A 21,489-nucleotide genomic window follows, 5' to 3' on the forward strand; every position below is an offset into this window, starting at 1 on the left:
TCGAGTTTAGTCTAACAGAAATGCAAGGTCTGTCTTTTGCTTGGGTAGTTGTGGGGTGATGACCTTTCCAGTGGCCATTTTCTTTAAGACCAGTAGTCTTCATATTTTTAATTTAAAAAAAAAACGTACGATATGGCCTGTGACATACCCTGAGCAAAAGCTGCAGAAATATTTCTATGGGGAAAAATAATAAAATTTGTTTAGCAAATTCCAGTAGTTGTGACCCTGGGTAGTTTGTTGTTGTGATCCACACTGCATAAACACCTTCACTGAAGTCAGATAAGTTGGTATCAAATGATGTGTAACCAATATCTGACGGGCCTTGTATGCATGTTGCACAAGAACATCACTCAATGCCAATATAGTATGTATACCGTAAGATATACCGTGCAGAAGGTATTTTGTATCAGATTGTGTAATAAAAAAACAGCAAAGACTCTAAAGAAAGTATTGGTAACCACCCTTAGAATCAAGAATTTTGTATTTTGTATGAACATAAATATTTTATTCATTATGAAAGCAAAAAGTTATGATTTTTTTACACTAGAGGGCAACCAAAAGACATTTGTAAAGTGTTCTTGTGCCACAAATGTAAAAAAGGTCTACTCAGTCTGAAGACAAAAAGAAAAACCTAACATTGTGTCCAACCCCAATCAAATGTATATATGTAAATTAAAACCACTGTTTTTGGTTGTACATCTCTTCTGATTTACAACAAAAAATATTAACTTGCATAAAATATACACCATAACATTCAGTCTCATTTTATTACAGTAATATTAATTAAACTGTGATGGGTTTTTACAGTAGCACTAATAGAAATGCCTACAATAAAATGTTAAAAACCAACAGTAATACAAATTAGTAGAACTGTATACATAGTTCACACATAAAACCTTTTAGAACATATAAATATCATAGTGTCCATACTGTTTGTATATGCTGATTTTTTCTTTCAATATTTCTGCAGCTCATTTCTGGTTGACAAGCAGCCACCTCAAGTTTTAAAGACACAGACCAAGTTTCAAGCCAGTGTCAACTTCATGCTGGGATCCAAAATCCTTTCTGGTGTCCAAGGCAAAATGCCTATCATCAGAGCTAACATCATTACTGAAAAAAAGGCCCAAGATTTGTTTGTAGGACCATCCACTGAGCCATTAAGGTGAGTATAAATACAAACAATACACTGACCCTGTTCTGGGTGGATGAAATAATATTTAAACAAAATAAGGCTAGTCAGCAATGAGGAATTATGAAAACACTTGTTTCTCTTATCTTGCAATTACTTGACCTTCCAAGGGGACCTAAAGCAATCCTGTATTGAGGAAACATTTAGGAATACACTGCAGGCCTCTTACTTTCAAAATACCTGGTTTAGGTGCCTGGTTGTCATGCTAATACAAAGGCTTAAGTACTTTGTTGGTAACCAAACCAGAGCAAGTTTGCAAATCAGAAGTTTTAACTTTACAGAAAACAACCAGAGAGAGCCGGGCAACTAACATTTTTATAAGAAGATCAACAATGACCTTCATATATATTTCGGTACAGGAATTTTGTTTTTAAGAGTTCCAGATAAGGTATACATTTTGGTGCTCCCTTTGTTGCATATTTCAATATGGCCACTCCTGGGCACCATTATATGTGCCTGAGAACAGTCTTTAGAATCAACCACAGTAATTGGAAAAATTGTACCACAAGAGATTTTGGATCATATCCAGTCCTCTGGGCCATATCCAGAACTGCAACGTAATCAAGTTTAACCAAAGCTCAATACATTTAGAATGTGTCCTTGTTTAGGTCAACTGGGGTGGCTGGCTGCTCAAGGGCGACCAGAAACTACATGTGGCATCCAGGAACCTTGTTACAAACCACTGTATTGCAAATGCAACCACATATTAAAAATAGTTTCCAATAGCTTTCATACAGTTAAGAGGGAGCTTTTGGGAGTGCTGTTGAGATTTTAGTTCTTCATGACTCTTAAGAACTTCTGTTCCAGAGCAAAATGGTATGTCACTTTCTCTCTGACATTGCTGATGACCCCCAGGTGCACAGCTGCAATGAGCCCCCCTTTCTTAGATGCAACATTCCTTAGAAATATAAGATGCTGATGAGTATTTTTATCCATCAGCATCTTCTTTTTAACTAACTAACCTTTTTCTAAACTTAACAACATGTGAGACATGAATCTAAAATACTGATCAACCCCTGGTCTGTCTAGAACCACTTGGTTAGGCGCATATTAAACTGCTGTTATGTGGCCAAGAGTGGAAAGCCATCTTGCAGGTTAGCGCATTTGAACATGCTACCCTTGCAGTTGCAGTGCATTTCTACCTCCATAGGTAGAGAAGTAACCATACGGCCAGAAATATCCCAACACGTGCACAAAATGGTTCCCAACCAGTACAATTAAGTAATGGGAACGTTTGGAAGCAGAGATGAGCCCACGATAGAATGATGCAGTCAAGTGCAATTTTTTCACACAACAACTGTGATTTACACCACAGAATTATTTTTATTTTGTTTTTTCATTTCAGTGATGGTGCTGGAGAAATAGAAAATGGAAAATCTGTGTTTGAGTTCACCCAAGCCACACGGACATGTGGAGCTGTTTTTAAAAATATGGTATGGATTTAAACATATCAACTTGCTAGATGGATGCCATTTTTTGTGCTTTGAAGATGTATCTCTGAAAAGTATCTATGTTTGTTAAATGAGATGACATACCTACGAACTCTTACAGTACAGTAGCAAGTACATTTGAGCACAGTTGAGAAATGGACATCAGTGCAGTGGAGGTCATTGGGGAAATGATCATTAGTTGGTTGTTTAAAATGGTATGGTACTGCTAATGCATTTTTGGGTATTAAATTTCCCTTTTCTAGGTATTGGGAAATGGTTGTTTAAAGTTTTATCTAACAGAGAATGGCACATGTCTGTAGGAGATTTGGTGGTATGCTTCACATGAAGCCACTGTTTTTGAAACCTTTTTTGCCACTGGAGCCAAATGAGGCTTAATTTCCAACCCAAAATTTATTGACTATACCTCATCATTGTAACAAATTAGGATATTTTCCAAATCACTGACTTTAGATACTATAGGTTCCACTACCCTACACTCTAATACACTTTAATCTAATGAATTGGAACTCCTATCAATGCACAGTACCAAAACATCATCAATGTAGCCCCCACAAATGGGGTTTTTAAACAAGCAACTCATGTGGGCTTTGGCTGCGTTCAGTTGCAGTGGTATTTCATGGAGTAGTAAATACTGTATGTATCCTTTACTTACCTGCTTGTCTTGTGGCACTGGGTTTTCTGGAAGTGACCTCACACCTGTGCACAAACCATGCAGGCAGTGTCAGTCGCCTAATCTAGGATCGGTTCCCTTTTTTTTACTGAATAACTCTTGTTTTTCTTCCTGCCAGTTACTTAAGAAGATAAAGCGATGTGAGAGGAAGGGATCAGAATCTGTCACAGAAGAGAAATGTGCTATTCTATTCACAGCTGAAATTAATTTCAGTGGTTCCACTCATGTCATTCAGGTAACAATGTGTTCTGCAGCACGCTCTGTATGCTTCTCCTTCACCTTGTCTTATAATAGTCAGCCTTACCATCATTCTAGCACAGTGCAGTTTCTTAAAACTGCTTATTTGTGTTATAAGTGATTAAAAGCACATTAGATACACTTTACTACACCTTTTTCACAATTCATTTTAAGAATAAGAATTAACCAGCTATTTTTTTTAATGTCAATTGTTTAAAGGTGATTGCAGTTACATTCTGAATCAGTAATCTATCTTCAGTACTTTTATTTATTTTAATACAAAACTCTGAGGATTACCTAATGGCAGCGTATGGTGTGTATACAAACAAATTGCCTGGTTGTAGCATTGAAATCATGGATTCAAAATTTACCTTGACAGTTTCTGCATTTGTATCTTCTTTTTATGTTTGCTCCAGTTTTCCCAACATCACACTATTGGGTGAGCTGGTTTTAGCATCTTGCAAATGCGGATCAACATGAACCTATTTTGCTGTTTTCATTTCTTTTGAACTATGGATTTAAATGATTCAGCATGCACTAGGAAAACATGCTGAACCCCTTAGGTTCTCATGTATCTCTGTCATGACAATATATGAACACTGACATTGTTGACCTCTATCTGAAAATGCCAATATAAGTCTGGCTTTCATGCTTGTGACTCATAAAACAAGAACAAAAAAGGAATTTTAGAAAAGTCAAATATCCTTATATATTCATTTATTCCACGTCAGGGACAACATTACAGTCCCTTAGGCTTTAATATATTTTGTAGTGTTCCAGCATAGAAAAACAATTGGATTTTATGTAAAGTTTGATCAAGAGAACTGTGGGAATTTTTGGGTGCAGTATGGTTTATACTGCTGACTGAGAGAGGAAATTAGGTAAAAATAGGGTATGTACACATGTCCAATGCTTGGTGGAAATCTTGCGTAGATCTGCAGTCCTTTATTTGTGTATAAACAGACCCTTTATAATTTACTTCTATTTAGCTGCCAGTAACAAATTCAAGAAATGGAAATGAAATCAATTGACTGTGCTTTTAGGAAAAGGGTGCAAATACATTTTTGTACATTCAGAAAATTTCGGGTGCTTTTAAAATATTTTGTTATGAGAAAAGTATGCGGATGCAAATGTTGGACCTCTTTTGAAAATGTTAGTTTCATGCCTATATCTGGCTTTACATGGGTAGATACAGACTACGGCCGAGGGGGTAAATATGAAGTTAGTTCCCTGTACCCCTTGTGAACTGGGGCCTGGACAATTTCCCAGTTTGCCGTACCCTAAAACTAGCCCTGTTGCTTCAATACTTTTCAGTATGAAAAAGCTATAAATGTCCAAATTACCTGTCACTATACTTGTTCTACTCAGTGCCAAAGTATCTGCATGACATCTATGAAACTAGCACACTCAAAGGAAAGGTCATCTATAGCAGCTTTGTTATAATCTTTATGATATTGTCATATAAATTAAGCAAATTCAACATTTAAAATGCTTTATAACACCTGGTATACTGAAGCACATGTCAAAGTGCTTAAAGAATATCCTGCTACATCTTGAAATATCCAATATATAGTATTGCAGTGGTATTGTGCATTGATAACTTATGTCACTGCTAAACTAGGGAAGACGCCCCTTCTTCGTAGAAGAGAAAGTGCCATGGAAGAAGATGTGTCAGACTCTGAATATGAAATTTATGGCAGAGGTGGGAACAAAGCAGGAACTGACCCCTATGCATTACCGCTTCCTTGCTCAGAAGATCTTTGGTGACAATGGTAGTTATGATGATGTTAAAGACCGTATGGTGTCCTGGTCACAATTTAACAAGGTAATGACTTAAATGCCTACAGCATCTGACTTTTTTATTGCAACAATTTGCTTTCTTTTTGGAAATAAAACAATTTATTGAACATCCAGGAGTGAGAGATGAGCTGCACATTAAAGATAATCTCTGTTTTGTGTGGGAATATCAAACTAGGCAATAGAGTAAACATTGTAAACTAACCATTGGATGAAACATCATATAAACAGAGGAGATAACATGCAAGTTGGCTTTATTTTAAAGGCACTCCAAGAGCTTCAAAACCCAGAATAATCTACAGTACATTGTAAATTTTAGCCTGCATTTGGCCTAGATGAAGCCTCGCATGACCTTGCAAGCTCCACCTATAGCTTGGTTTTAGGCCCATGGAGCGCTCTGAAATTAATGTAGGTGTGTTACAGCTCCCTGAGGCTTCCTTATCTGGATAAAATAAGTGTGTGTAACACTCCTAAAAGTAGAAACCTTTAAGATTGAAGAAAAGTATTTTTATACTCATGCAGTCATCTAATTTTCAGGAACCTCTTCGGGAAAGAAACTTTACATTTTGGCAGTGGTTTGATGGAGTTATGGACCTTACAAAAAAGCATTTAAAAGATTACTGGTCAGATGGGTGAGTGTAAAAGCAGAAGTACAAGTCAAACAAACATGATTATTAATAGAATTGCAGATTTCACTAAGATTGAACAAGAATACCAATAATCTGACATTTATTATGTTTGAAATCTTTGTTATCTTCTCTTTGCCAACTACATTTTACACTGTAAAAAATCACTTTGTTACCACTTTAGTATTAAAAAAATAAAGTTTTTGCTTGACATACACTTAGTCCAATGAGATCAATCCTCACTGTTAACAAAAACAACTCACAGAGCTGTATTGTTGTATTAAATAGCAGCGAGCACTTCCATTGGATGTTATTTCCTAGAGAGCGCTTCCATCTGAATGTTGGCCCAACATCAGTTTTTGACCAAGGGTGTCGAGTGGAATAAGAAGCAGAAGTTGCACAGAAGGAACTTATTAGATGTCTTCTTTTCAGAAAGTAAAAGGACTGTAACTCTGTAGGTCTGAGGACTGTAAAAGAAAGATGGACAGGAACACACACACACATATATATATATATATATATATATATATATATATCTGTTTCAATTCTATGAATATTGTGTAGTGTATGGCTACCCTTACATCCATGTGGTCTTTTGTACAGCTTACCTAATTATGCTTTTATGACCTCTCTTTTGTATAGGCTAATAATGGGATTTGTCAGCAAACAATATATACACACTTTTCTGGGCAAGGAACACAATGGTACCTTCCTGCTGCGATTTAGTGACTCAGAGATTGGAGGCATCACAATCGCACACATTGTTCGGGGAGATGACGGTAAAAAAAAAAAAAAAAAAAGAAATTTGTATTTATTATTAGAATGTATATAAATACATATAGAACTAAAGAAGCTACAAAAGCAAAAATTATATTTAAACTGCAGTAACACATATGCCCATATGACATTTGCCATCCGGCACTGGCAAGAACTTACCAATGGCATTATCACTATGCAGGACAACAGCAGGGCAGTGAAATGCTTACTTCACTCTCACTGTCTGAATGAAGGTAGCAACATTTTTTGTCCGCATAGAAGTGACACCTCAGTTTTCTAGCTCGTAAGGCTTTAACACAAGCAGGAGAGTGTTTTCACTGCACATGTTTAATGATCCTCAACAAATCCTCAACATCTCATTACCAAAAGAATCTCTAGTGTGACATGAAGCCTGCCATGTCCATGCTGGAAAGATGGACCTTTGCTCTCTGAGTGGAAGCAGTGGTCTATCTGTAGAGGTCAGACACACCTCCTGTGGTCAAATATAGACTTCCTCAATCAGCAAGGAGCATAAGTATTGTAGAATAAAGATCTCTAGCTCTCTAGCACAGACAGACTCAGCAGGCGGTGGTTCAGACCACACAGAGAGAAAGTGTTCTTTTCTGCAGTATGCTACAGAGGACAAGCATTTCTACTCATGCTGTAGTTGATAAAAAGCAAGCTTAGTATGCCTTATCTTTGGATGCATCTAAATAGTTTTTAGCTGATTTAGCCTCCATTTAAAAAGAAAACATATTTAAAATGTCAAAAATTATTTTTAGGTAGAGACACCCATACCTAGCAGGAGTTATAACCAGGATTACATTATAATAAACCTTTTACATGTTTAAACTGCTGAAATGTGCCAAAACTAGCTTTTTAGTTGCTTCTGGCAGGCACAAGTCCAGGGATCTGAACCTAATAATAATTTTCCAATTCGTAAATTAGGTTTTTGTCTTGCAAGCAAAAAAAAAATCCTGATGTCAACTCCTCAAAATTTTTCTTTTAGGTGACTCATACAATATTATCACTTGAAAGGCCAGTTTTATTAAGTTTTGGCAGCTTGATGAGTCAGCTCCCATATATCTGATACCTGCTATGAGTCACCAATGGTAAAGAAAGTGAAAAGGCACAATAATGGTATGATTTTTACAACTTCCACCCACATTGCATTGAAATGTGTTTTTGTATTTCATTCCAGGTTCAGGACAGATCCAAAATATCCAACCTTTCACGGCAAAGGACCTTCAGATTTTGTCCCTGGGTGATCGTGTCAGGGATTTGAAGCAGCTAAAATACCTATATAAGATAGGAGATAAAGATACGGTCTTTGAAAAATACTACAAAAGTATGTAAACTATTAACTAGCAAATGTAGATGTTAGAGATCAATTGATTTCTTTTATTTTCCCTTGCTCTTCTTTTTTTCCTGGCTTTTGGTTAGTGTTCCAGTTTTCAGAATATAGATTTCAGCATATTTAGAATGATAGCAAAATCATCTTGAACATCCGGTCTTCAGCTCAGTTCTGTTAGTTAGTTTAAAAAACAATGTTATTAGTTCTATTTTACAGTTTACTCTTAGTACACAGCAGGCAATCCCTGCAGAAATTTAGCTTTCAAATATTTAGCCAGACATCACTACTGTAGACAGTGCTAGATATGCATTCTGCTTTTCACGTGTGACTTTCTAGAAGCACACTGGACCCAAATAAAATGGGCAGGACTTATGCAGGGGTATGCTTGGGTCTAGCAGTTTGTGATCTCTGTTTACATTAGTGCAGGTAGGTGTAGGTCAGACACCTTCCCTGTTCTATGTCTATATCTGCAATTATGGTACAAACTACACATCAATGTTTACTGCCTGGTCCTGGGACAATAGCTTTATAAGCACAGAAAAAAAGGGAGTAATTGGCTGGTATTAATGGGTCAAGTTGATTGGTATCGATGAGTATTAAAGTAAAAATGTATTCTTAAAATACATTAATTCTTTAAGCCAGGTACAGTTATCCTATATGCATAGTGTAAACTATTTGCAGTATTACTGTACTTAGCAGGTCTCAAGCCAGTCTTTCATTTTATTTTGTTCCCTTTCCCCCCAGAGGTCTCCAGCAGTGGTAACGGGTACAAGAGAGCTGTTATTATATTAACAGTACCTGGGTAAGTTTCATCTAATATTATTGTATTCTACTAGCTGATAACCTGGCGTTGCCCGAGTATTTATTTATTGCAATCTTAAATTATACAGGAAAAGGAATTAAATTAAAGCTATAGTGTTAAATCAAAGAAATGTATTTTTTACAGGTTTTAAAAGTAGTAAGTACAGTATAAAATTAAAATAAAATACAATTAAATTACCAATTATTTCAGGCAATCTGAAATTTTGTTCCGGAGATGTAGGTGCACCTCTGGTCAGTTTCTTTTAGTTCGTTTTCAATAAAAGATAGTTGTAGAAATTTTGGTGGTTGATCTGGCAACGGAAGTAACAATCCCACTTTATGGTAAATTTGCCCTTGCACTGTGGATGTGGATGGAAATCAAGGCTCTTGAACAACTGATGTGGCGTCCATTGATGTTATTTGGAAACATGAGTTGCTGATGTGTAATTCCAAAGTTCTTGTGGTGGTGTTTCCAGTTGGCAGAGTTTGACTTTCCCTTTTTATGCAGCAAATATCAGGATCACCATTTCCATTTTTCCGATGGTAACACTTGCATGCTGGGAGTAGTCTTTATGTGGTTTCAATGCTAAGCTAAAATGTTGTGCAGTCTGTGACCATCTGGCTCTTTCTCTCATTTCATGTACTCGGGTCTCACGCTGTTGTACTGTCTATGAAGCTCTAGATGTAGTAGCTCTATCTCTGTTATCCTGTAGTCGCGCCTCATGCTGTTGTACTGTCTCTGAAGCTCTAAATGTAGTAGCTCTCTTGCACACCATGGCAAGTTTTCTATTCCTGTCCTCTGGATTTTCTTGTCTATGGTGTTGTTTCATTTTTTTTTGCCTTTGATTACACTCGGCCAATTGCCTTACGGCACACTGTCACTGAGCAATACAAACACACATACATACATACATACATACATGCAAATATAGCTCATATATACCACAGCGCAGTACAAAGATCACTGGTGCACTCACATGAGTCTGAGTCATATGTGTAGCAAGTTTGGTTTAAATGTTCCGATGCATTTCCTTGTGATCACCAAATATAGCTCTGACTGTAAGCACAGTGCTGCACAAAGATCAGCGGTGCACTCACATGAGTCTGAGTTATATGTCTAGCAAGTTTGGTTGAAATGTGTCGATGCGTTTCCTAGTGATGACATACACACATCCAAATATAGCTCTGACATATAGCACAGCCCTGTACAAAGATGACTGGTGCACTCACATAAGTCTCAGTCATATGTATGGCAAGTTTGGTTGAAATGTCTCCATGCGTTTTCGAGTGATGGTGGAACATACACACATACATACATACATACATACGATTTTATATATAGATTAATATAGCACTATATACAGTAAAAATAAATACTTTGCTGACAGCACAGATCGTACCAGGAATTTTTCTGACAATTCTGGACGTGACAGGAAGGAGAGTAACACATATGTGTTTTTCTTTTTCTAAAAAATGCTTGCTCCGAGGAACAAGCTTCACCATCTTCTCTTCTTATTTCGTGGCTGGGAGACAGGGCAGGTGTGGAGAGCCACTTCCTCTCCCCTGTTGATTTAGACAGAACCAACAAACATGAAGTGTAAAAATCTGAAGAACGGGAAGACATAAGAAAAAATATAAGCAGTGTGTAATCTAACTTCCTAGTAGAATGTACCCATATCTTATATAGGAAAAGCTCCTCAGGAACGTTTACTGGACACCTACTGTTGTTAACTTCTTAGTAGTAAAACTATTTTTTTCTCAACAAGTGTCCTACATTGCACTAAAATGTAATAAATTATTAGTAGCAAATGTTAAAAGTTTAATTTTATGTTTGACAATAGCAGTCAGTCCAGACCGTACAAATACCCTGTTTCCCCTATGATAAGGCACTGTCTTATATTTTTTGAAATGCCAAAATATGCCCTAGGTCTTATTTTCAGGGGGATGTCTTTTTTTTCTACTACAGACTACAGTACACATTTATTGTTGAAAATCACGCATGTGCCATTGATTGTCCCCTTCTGATCACTCTGTGCCATTCATTGTCCCCTTCTGATCACTCATGTGCCATTCATTGTCCCCTTCTGATCACTCATGTGCCATTCATTGTCCCCTTCTGTTCACTGACTCACTTTTTTTTTGGCTTCTATGGCCGGGTAACAGACTCTGTTAGGGCAGGGATCAGCAGCTTGCTTGTCCTTTGAAGTTACTTTCAGTTTCACTCTGCACTGCAGCCAGCATCAAGGAGTCACACAGAGGCACACAGTGGCAGGTATTGGTGGGTGTCTTATTTTCGGGGGGTGCTTTATTTTAATTTTTTAAGCAAAAATCGGGGGGTGGCTTATTTGATGGGGATGCCTTATCATCGGGGAAACACGGTAAATCGAAGTAGGTAAGCATTTTTAGTGAATGACCTGATCAGTAGCTATTTTCCATTGTAGCGGCATGATCGGCCAGGCATACAGAAATACCACAGTTTTTTGTAGTGTAGTGAAAGTGGTTAGTCTGCCCCATTTCTATGGCTTCCTCTGTTGCCACTAGTCCAAATATTTTGAAGGAGGTTTCAAGACCATAAAAAAATAAAGCAGGATCAATGGGAAGAAAATGAGAGCGGGTTAAATAATAACTCCACCTGTTTGCATCTAAAAAAACTTAAATCGATGCCAGCATAGCTTATTTGTGTTACTACATGTGGTAGACACCCATACTGTTTACGTTGCTAGATGTTAATATTCTTAAATGCTTGGAGTGTGATCTACAATGTAATATAGACTGTTTTATCCATAGACTTAGCATATCTCTGAAGGCTAATTGTGTTTATGTAGGAATACTTAATCCTCTATTTTATTTCAAGTATGGCAAAAAAAAGTTCTACTTTTTCTTTCCTGGTCACCACTTGCCTGTTGTGTTCTGACCTTAGCATACACATTTTTAAAATAAATAGGGGATGTTTAACATTCCAGAGTAAAGAAAGTACAATACATCACAGATTCCATCTCCTGAAAGGTAGAATGTATAATAGAAATTGGTTTGGCTAAGGACAATGCAGCTGCAGATTATTTTCTATATGGTCATGATGTTACAGGCAAGCTGATAAAATTATGAATCTTGCAAGCAGCACATATTGTATAATGATCTTGTTACTCTCTATTTGCCAAAATTACAATGCATCAGAAGTCTGAGCATATGAGGGAACCAGATTTGCTCATATTGTTAGTTATAAATGTTATAATTAAACTGTCCTGGTTTAATATATTATAGTGATGGAAAAGAGGATTTATACATTAAATTGTACAATCATCTTACATCTGATCTGCAAAATGTGTTGTCTTTTCTTATTATCAGAGATGAAAGTCAAGAGTCAAAACATAATCCATCACAAATGAATGAAGGTGTTCCAATGGATGAATGCAGTGTCTATGCATCAGCAAGTGGGGGTTTGCAATATGCGTGAGTATAATAAAAATAAGTGTCCTCACACAAAAGCCAAACTAATAGACATGCAATAAAATATAACAGTCACCATTTTTTTTTTCAGTGGACTAACTCTTTAAGGAATCAGTGTTCTTGTAAATGGTATTTTTTTGCTAATACTTTAGGTTCAAGTACTTGCTGCTGTCAGTCTTTAGCCCAGAGCTTTCAGGCATTTCGAGTGATATCCAGACTTAAGCTTCCTAACATTAAGCTCAATGGTATCCTAACCCCAACACTGTGACCCTACCTCTAGCCCAATCCTATCTAAGCAAAACCTTACATTACCCTTAGCGTTCTAATTCTGTCCGTATTTTCATGCAAAAAGCGTTACATTGTTTTGCATGGAAATTTATTTTACATTCTAGGCTTATATTTCTTATGCATAAGTCACCGAAATATGTCCAAATTTTTTTTTAAATTTAATAATAAAATGTAAATAAAAAACACAAATCTGTTAAAAAAAATAGTGAAACATGTAATATAACTGTACAGTAGCATGTAATATGTATATATAATATAATTATATATATATATAATATAAAGATTTCTTTGTATTGGACTCAATACAGTTATTTTGTATTGAATCCAATACAAAATAATTTAAAATTCCCAACGCGCCTCCTGCATGAACCAACGCATGCACCGACGTCACCAGGAAACCCCAGAAAACGTCTCTACACACGCCGGGAGAGGATCGAAGAAGGAGGATGCCACTGGAGGACCTGCAGGGACGAGAAGGACGCCGGGGGACGCCAAAGAAACAAGGTAAGTGTTTTTTTTATTTCTATCATTTTTTAGCGACCCCGAGTGTGACTCGGAATTACCGCTTTTTGCATTGAAGATCGACCCCGAGTCACATTTGGGAATACCGCTTGGGGGGTTAATCTACCTAGCAACTTCAAACCTTACACTAACCCTCCCTGTAATGCAAATCCTTATCATAACCCTAGCAGTAATCCTCCCTGTAATCTCATAAAATTTACAATCTTTTTACCCCAAATCCAACTCTACCCTAACACTATTTCTTACAATAACCACTAGATCAATAACTCACACTTAGCCACCCTGACACTGACACCTAACAATAATTATCTCTGTTAGCCTAACCTCTTTGAAATCCCAGCCTTGTATAACTCTAACAATTGGCATCACACTATTCCTACCTACTATTCTACATCTCTCATCTTACCTCTTGTTCCATGATCTTCTGCTCTAAAGACTACCCAATTGATACCTGTGGTGGCATCCAAGTGGGCAGGAATTAACCAACTCATTATTTTCAACACAAACATATATGTTATACCTGTTTTATGTCATATGTTTCTTTAGGTCTCCAGTATATGGTTCACCTGTTGGAAGTCCCATACAACATGTTGGTAATCCACCACATCTATACAGGCAAGATACATATGATATACAGTAAATATATACCCTTTATTTATGTTTGTTTTATGTAAATTTTACCACATTACAAGTAGCAGATTCCAGTTCTTCCCGGGGAAGTTTAAAATAATATCACCACAGCATAAGTAATTGTATTGAGGGACATTTATATACAGGTTGCACACACAAAGGATTTCCTGCATTCTTTTTATAGTGTATTCAGTATTCATTTCAATAACAAATAGCGTGTTGGCAAAAATGGTGCCTAATATAAATCATGGTTATTCTTCGGCATGAACCTGCTAGGATAATCAGATTGCTATTGCTCCTAATAAAGGGGTGAATTGGAGTGAAGGAGGGGGTGAAGAGGAGTGTTTTTCACCATAGCAAAGTTTACTTATACTCAAATTTGGAGAAACCTGACTGTACTTGCTTAGTTATCCATTCTTTATGCATTTATATTAATGAATGCTTACTAGAGTGTAAATATATTTTAGGAATTCTGCAGTCAAAAAATAAAACTTAAAGCTGAAAGTAAATGTATTCAACCTTGTAGTGTGTGCCCTTCTTCACTACTAGGGTTTAGTGATTTAGTGAGGGGTAGATAGAATACATTTACCTATATACGTGTTCTAGCAGGCACGTTGCAATGAAGTGAAAGAAAGCATTAACTGCAATAAGAGTGAGGGATAAGCAAGGGGTACTTTGTTGCTTGTATGCAATAATGCAGAGAAGAAACTTAGGAGACAAACAGTGGTTGCTGGAGGCCTCTATACCCCTTGTGACATGGGGTTTATTGGGGGGGGGGGGGTGATTTACACCTACATAGGAAATGTATGTAGCCAGGGTATCCTCTGCAAACAATACTGCTGGGGATGTGAATGGAGCAAGCCCCCAATTAAGCACTTACACTTACAAATTTTGAACAATAAGCTGAAACATACAGAAATCTATTAGATAATTGGTTATTCTATATGTCCTTATATTTTAGTTCTCCTGTTTTAAGTACCAATATTCAGACGCTTCCGCCTACACTGCTAGATCAACCCCCTTTTTCAGAAACTATTGGACCAGGATTTTCAGAAGGAGGGATCAGGTAAAGTTGTCCACCATGTTTCTTAAGTACAGGTTTACTTTAATATGCTGTAACAATATATTTCTAGAATCTAAATGGAAAAAAATAAAAGTTAACTAATATCAAGAAAAGTATTTGAATACTTTTGTTTTTCCTTTCTGATTTAAGGTATGTTCCAAGTCCTTCATATCAGTGTTTGGAAAATAGTAATCCAGGATGGTTCCCAGCGCCCTATCATTACCCAGAGGCTTATCCTGTCGGAGCAGTGTAAGCTGATGAGAACATATTGAAATGGTTGTAGTTCTAGATAAAGTGCTGACCAACACTTCAAGCTTTTTGTAGTGCGCTATGTCATGTAATTGTTCTGTACTATGTAAATAGTCCTCTGTATGGCTGTCCATACATTGGTAGCTGTTACCAGAGAATCACAGGCATTTACCTGTGTCCCTCTTGAAATGGCACATGGTCCTTTCAACTGGGACTTTTCAACAAGATGAGAAAACTACTTGCTATTGCAATGTAGTTGCAATTTCTAAACAGCCCGGTCCTTACCTCAGTTTCACACTGTGATCCATCCAGTTGAGGAAGGAAAAGGTATTTCATGGCTATATTATGTTTTAGTATAGTGGTCTGTGGTTATAGCTCCATATTATAGTTGTGTACCCTTCAAAAAAGCTACTTGTTACATAAAAAAGGGCCATATTAAAAAAACAGTGGCATGGCCTTAAAAACAAATAGGCATATTTATAAAGCTCAGAACTGGGTTACAAATGTGCATTACCTTACACTTTACTACAATGAATAAGATATTTGGAAATGAAGTCCCTGTGGATGCAAACTTGTTTATGAATGTTACAAAATTGATGTGACATTCCGATATATATAATTGTACTGTCTCCTGAATTTGAAACATAACTGGACATAACAGTAAATAATCTAAAATTTACATTCTACCCTTATATATATACTAACTGTATATGAAAATGTATAGATTGGAAGATTTCAATAGGCACATTTACAATAGGAATTTATATTGTTATTCTCAATTTATCTACATACTGAAGTTAAGGTTTATTTCATTTATTCATATCATATTATAAATCTTTTGTCACCATTTACCCACTTCTCCAATCTATGAGGTTCTTTATATTGGGGCAACATTTTTTGTATTTCTGATCTGTTCCTTTAGCGGTATGTTACAACATGCATTGGTTTTGGATTATGGAGTTTTGTGTTTCTTAAAAATGCATAACCTTTGTAATGTAATATTAGGAATTTTCTTTGCATTATCTAGAACGTATTATTATTATTATTATTATTATTACCAAACAATATTTATATACCTCCAATATCTTACGCAGCGCTGTACATTACATAGGGGTTGCAAATGACCGGAGGGACCCTGTCCAAAACAGGTGGGGAAAGTAGCATACAAGAGAAAATACATTTGGGGAGACCTATAATGACCATTTCAGTCTCTGGATTAACTTTAAATTCCAAATAGTAATTACATGGTAGATTTTAAGGTGATATCCTGGTTTGGCTTAAAAGAACAGAACAACATGGATAGATATTGATTAATAGACTATTATTAAATAATATTGATAAATGATGAATTATTAAATATTAATGGCTTATATATACTATCTCTTCTTTTTTTGTTAGTCAGATTGAAGAAGTTTTGGATATAATAAGCACTGATGCCAGCCTATCCAGTCATTCTACTTTTACACACGTTCCAATGGATGAAGATCTTACCTGGACGAATTGAATCTGATCAGCTCCAGTCTTAACATTTTTGATGTAAAACTTCTTTTACTATTTATCGTGTGAGCCAAAGGAGCAGCTCTGGACCAATCAAACAAATTGCAAATATACCCAGATGTAATTTATATGGGATTTGTGTTGAAGTTTCAGTACAAGCTTCAATTGTAGAAGATACCATGGTTATTGTTCCAGACAGAACTTGATTTTCATGTATGACAGTGTATATATTGACACAGTGTGATAAACTAAAACTAAACTTCCACTGTCAGGATCTTCAGCATTACGTTCTGTGAAGTGATTCATCCAGCAAGTGGTTGGCTTTAGGAATGCGTGAGAATGAATTGTGAGCCCACACAACTCAGCCTCCTACCAGCTCTGAGGCTTTCTGGCATGCAGTGGGTTAGGTTTTACAGAGTCTGGCACTGTGCGTAGGCATAGCTATCATGGCAGTCAGATGTGACCTTTTCTAGGCCATGTGTGGGAGGGCCATCAAACCACAGAATTCTTCAGACCTTGGAAGCATGTATGTCATAGCCTCCGATACTACAACATCACAGGATGAAATGAACTACTCCATGAACGTATTGTTGAAATGACAATCATACAGCAATAATTTTGTAAATACATTAACAGCCAAGCTGGACTGAATGGAAAATATCACAAGTAATTATCAGTACTCTACCTAGAAAAACAGCATGTATCGATAAAGGAAATAGTATATATCATATATAAATGTTTTTTTGTCTAAAGAATGTAAGGTTTCCTACTTCCTTAAAGGGTTGCTCCACCTGAAAATGTTAGTTTATTTCTCAATGACTGAATCATACATTAGCCTCATTAATCTTTTAGGAACTGGTGAGATCCCACTGTTTGCAGGCATTAGAAAAAGCTGTGTTGTCTTGATTAGAAATTACTAGATTTATTTACCATTTTTATAGTATATAGTGCCGAGTTAATAAACAGCAGTTTAGGTACAGCTCCAGAATTACTTTTTTAATAATACAACACCCTAGAGTAATTAAATTAAAATAAGAAGTTTTTGCTGCAATGCTTTCCCTAACTCTGACGTTGCTCCCCAAAGAGTTACCAATCTGATTTTAGTGCTGGTGTTCTGAGCTCAGAACATGAACTTGATCTTTAACAATCCGCCCAAAGGATTTAACAATCGTGCCTCACACAGTCCTGCACATAAATGCTAGAATATTTTTTCTTAACTCTTTTACCCAAGAGGAACCCTTAAAATAATGTTCTGATCTAAGAGAACCCGAAATAAAAATGAATGCTCCTACATAAGTTAGCATGATCATTAGGTTGTAGGAATAGTAATCAAATTATAGTTTGTTAATGTTGTAATTAGTGAAGAGTTATATGTTTGTGTATTGATTTATTTTTGCCAGGTTAATAACCTTCTCTATGTATCTGGTGTGCTCATTCGCCATAAAGTATATCAGCTTTAAATTGTAAATTTCCAATGCCACACTAATTCCATACAGCTGCTTGGTCGCTGCCCACCTCTGTGATAACTAACATTGTGGATCACACAATGTTCAAGTTCCAACATTTCATGAAACCCTGATGGTCCCCTGATGGGAAAATGATGGTCTACAGCTGCTTTAGCCTGATACACAAACATATAGTTATTTTTTATTTTGAAATTAGGAAAGTATGTAGATTGTGTGTTTGGCAAAAAGAAACCCAAGTATAAGGAAAAAATTTAAAATGGAAAAAAATCATTTTTTTCAGCATAGGGGAAAGTAGTTTGAAACTCCAGCCGAAAGATCCTAAACCTGATGTCTCTAAGATGTATAAGGAATCTTTATTTCCAAAAATAGCCTAACTGTCATTTGCAGCTGGAATAGCCCTTTAGTGGAAATATGGCCAACTAAAATGTGTTTTCTGTGTTTAGTGAGAAATATGATAGAAATAGACACATATATAGAGATACATTTATTTATTGGAAGATTACATTCACAGATGACTTCCTATTCTTTGGTCAAGTGCCTCATTAAAGTATGACATTACTAACAAAATTAAACTTGCTGCCGGCTCGCACACAAATCCTACTATCAAATCACAAACAGAAGTACAGACCTCATGCGGACAAGTGGGACTTCTTTACTCATAGGCACAGCCTACACAGATAGAATATTATTTTTATCCTTCAGCATTTTAGTATTCTGTGAAGTTATGTCAAAGTGCTGGGCCTAGCGATATTTATTAACCACCATATTAAGTTATGTCTAACTTGGCACTTACGCATAAGACAGAAATTATTATTTATAGCCAGGTCTGGTTCATGCTGAAAAGCTGCAGGATATGGATGGTGCATCCAAGATCTGTAGATTTGTCGGGAAGAGAGAGGATTACCTTAAAACACAGTTTATATTCACTAACCCAGTAGATATTAAACCAAACAACAGGAACACCATTACTTTACCATCATAATTCACAGACCTGGTGCAAATACGTGCATATCACCTGTCCCAACACTTGATAAACACATACTTGTTCCAGCCCAGTAAATCACTAAGAAATAAAAAAGGACAAGATGACAACCTTTCTCTTCAAAAATATGTCAGCAAATCATAGCCAGCTTCCAGATTCTTCCATTTCTTTATGACTCTGGTTACACTGTCTTCCTATCAGGGCTTTCATACCACAAGAAGAATGCTCTGTCTTCGTACCAAGGTTTTATGTCTCATAGATCACCTGGGCAGGCAGTGCCATTAGACTTTTTAATGACAGCAGAACTGGAGACACTGTTGGATAAAACAAGCTTTCTTATTTCTCACAAAGAATATTGTAATAAATGTAAATGTAGTGATGTGATAATTACTCCTAGGGAAATATCTAACCAGCTTGTTTATTACCAAAGTATATCTACTGACCTGTATTGCAGTGTTTTCGTGCCATTTTCAATCATTGCTGCCGTACCCTCTGCACTTTATGATGAGGTCATTAAAGTGTCTCACCTACCCAGAATTGGGTAATCCCAATGAGAGAGCACATAGACAGGAGATATAGAAGTTGACCGCTATTCACATGGTGCATGAAAAATTTTAGAAGCCCAACTAAAGCCAACATTGAACAATGTTCTCAAAGCAAGTTAATTGGTGCATGGTATGCATATTACCTTTGGAACTGAACTTTTCTAATTCTAATACCATTGTGCTGCTGTGCCTGCCTGTAGCTATTCAGCTCTCTGCCCTCATGCCTTTTATTTCAACACCTACATCCTGGGACTACCTGTTCTGTAGACACCACATTTCTACATGCTGGGAAATGTAGCTACTTTGGGTGTCACATGGTCACGCATGATTGACCCTCTAACCATATGAATTTAGAGCAGAGAGATATTGAAATGCAGTGAAGTGGGCAAGCACATTTGGTTCAATTGGATTTGTGCTTCATTCATTTTTGTAATAGGTTGGGCTTTAATGTATGCACAGGTTTAGGGCTAAACTGTCTGTAAATTATTGCAGCGTCTATATTCTAGGACATGCTATGAGGACTTAATTATTGCGGTTGGAGAATACATAAATGTGCGGAGTTTATTTGATGTTGTTTGTTCCTGTTGTTCAATATATGGACTTTCTGATACAATACTGTGTGAATTATTGTGTTCTGCACCTGAAATGTATATTCTCAATAGAGACTGCACTTTTTTTTATGTACAAGACCCAGTTGTGGAGAGACACTGGTGCTTATTAGAGTTTTTATTCTGTTTTCGAAAACTGAAAACAGAACTGTATTTGCATTCTCTCTCATCAGCTTCTTCCAATTTCAGGATCTTTGATCATTCATATTGGCCAGGCTAGGATGACCTAATGTCATGCTTGTACATGGCAGTTCATTCATGCAGCACGCACTGAGCTGGATGTTCATCTCAGTGTACAGTTCTGAAAAGTGCAACCTATGCACACTAAACAGGGATTGTATTTATATGGAAATCATTGCATTTTTCAAATTTCAAACATAAACCCGTTCATCTCTGACTGTCCACCTTGTCACCAATAAATAAGTAAATAACATTTACACATGACTGCCATGGGAAGATTGGGACATGGTAAGTGGTAAGTGCAAGCTGTGTTTAACAATCTGGCTACATCTTCTTGGCTACTGGAACTGTGAGGACAGACTGTGCTTTTCACTGCCTAAACCCAGTTTGCTTTTTTGTAATCAAGATAAATAATTTTTCATTAGTTTCTTTGAATACTGACAAAAGGATAGGATGTCTTTAAATAACAAATAGGCTGTTACAGCTTCTATATTTCATTCCTAACACGTGCCACGTGGAAAGTTGTGTTTTCTTGCTGTCTTAGCTTGTAGCTAGATTACATTTTTTCTTTTTCTGTTTGAAATGTGGGTATTTAACAGTTATAAAAAGTCACCAGAAAGAATCTTGATTTCATGTTCTATATAGTCACAGCTAAAGCTTTTGGCTAAAAGTATGGCTAAGTTCCTGAAATATAAAAGCCATCATGCTCAGATGGTGCAATCTTCTCTGGTATTTGGGCTGTATTTTTCAGTTGTTAGATCCAAGTATTTAGAGCATTGACAATATTAATGAGTTTTCCCAAAATAACGAATATGATGGTGGATTCTTTTCTGTCTTATTCCAGACTACTTGATTCTGGTTACTAAGGGTAACACAAAAATTATCTATTTTTAAAGTGAAAGTCAAAAAAACTGCTAGGTAAAAAAGATATGTGGAATCTCTTCTGAAATGCAAAGAAGAAATCTGACTGAAAAAGAAGCCAGATCCATGACATAATGGGCTTGATTTATTAAAGCTTTCTAAGGCTGGGGAGACTACACATTTAGTCCAGGATTTGAAGAAATACCTTCCAGGTTTGCTGGATCACCCAGCTTGACTGTTAAAAGTATATCCTCTCCAGCCATAGGGAGC

At 36.5% G+C, this 21,489-nt stretch overlaps 1 protein-coding gene across 1 annotated transcript in view; it reads left to right on the forward strand.

Moving 5' to 3' along the window:
- The window catches only part of STAT6 (signal transducer and activator of transcription 6), a 97,111-nt gene extending 76,496 nt beyond the window's left edge, over positions 1–20,615 (forward strand). Inside the window, exons 8-20 of the mRNA XM_072398466.1 lie at positions 971–1,162; positions 2,535–2,622; positions 3,429–3,629; positions 5,169–5,372; positions 5,882–5,976; positions 6,613–6,749; positions 7,928–8,074; positions 8,825–8,882; positions 12,227–12,331; positions 13,685–13,774; positions 14,730–14,834; positions 14,982–15,080; positions 16,479–20,615. Of these exons, the coding sequence (XP_072254567.1) occupies positions 971–1,162; positions 2,535–2,622; positions 3,429–3,629; positions 5,169–5,372; positions 5,882–5,976; positions 6,613–6,749; positions 7,928–8,074; positions 8,825–8,882; positions 12,227–12,331; positions 13,685–13,774; positions 14,730–14,834; positions 14,982–15,080; positions 16,479–16,584 (1,627 nt within the window). The 3' untranslated portion in view covers positions 16,585–20,615. The remainder of the gene's footprint in view (positions 1–970; positions 1,163–2,534; positions 2,623–3,428; positions 3,630–5,168; positions 5,373–5,881; positions 5,977–6,612; positions 6,750–7,927; positions 8,075–8,824; positions 8,883–12,226; positions 12,332–13,684; positions 13,775–14,729; positions 14,835–14,981; positions 15,081–16,478) is intronic.
- Positions 20,616–21,489: the final 874 nt, after the last annotated feature.

This window comes from Pyxicephalus adspersus, chromosome 1 (assembly GCF_032062135.1).
Source record: "Pyxicephalus adspersus chromosome 1, UCB_Pads_2.0, whole genome shotgun sequence".
NCBI classification, from domain to species: domain Eukaryota; kingdom Metazoa; phylum Chordata; class Amphibia; order Anura; family Pyxicephalidae; genus Pyxicephalus; species Pyxicephalus adspersus.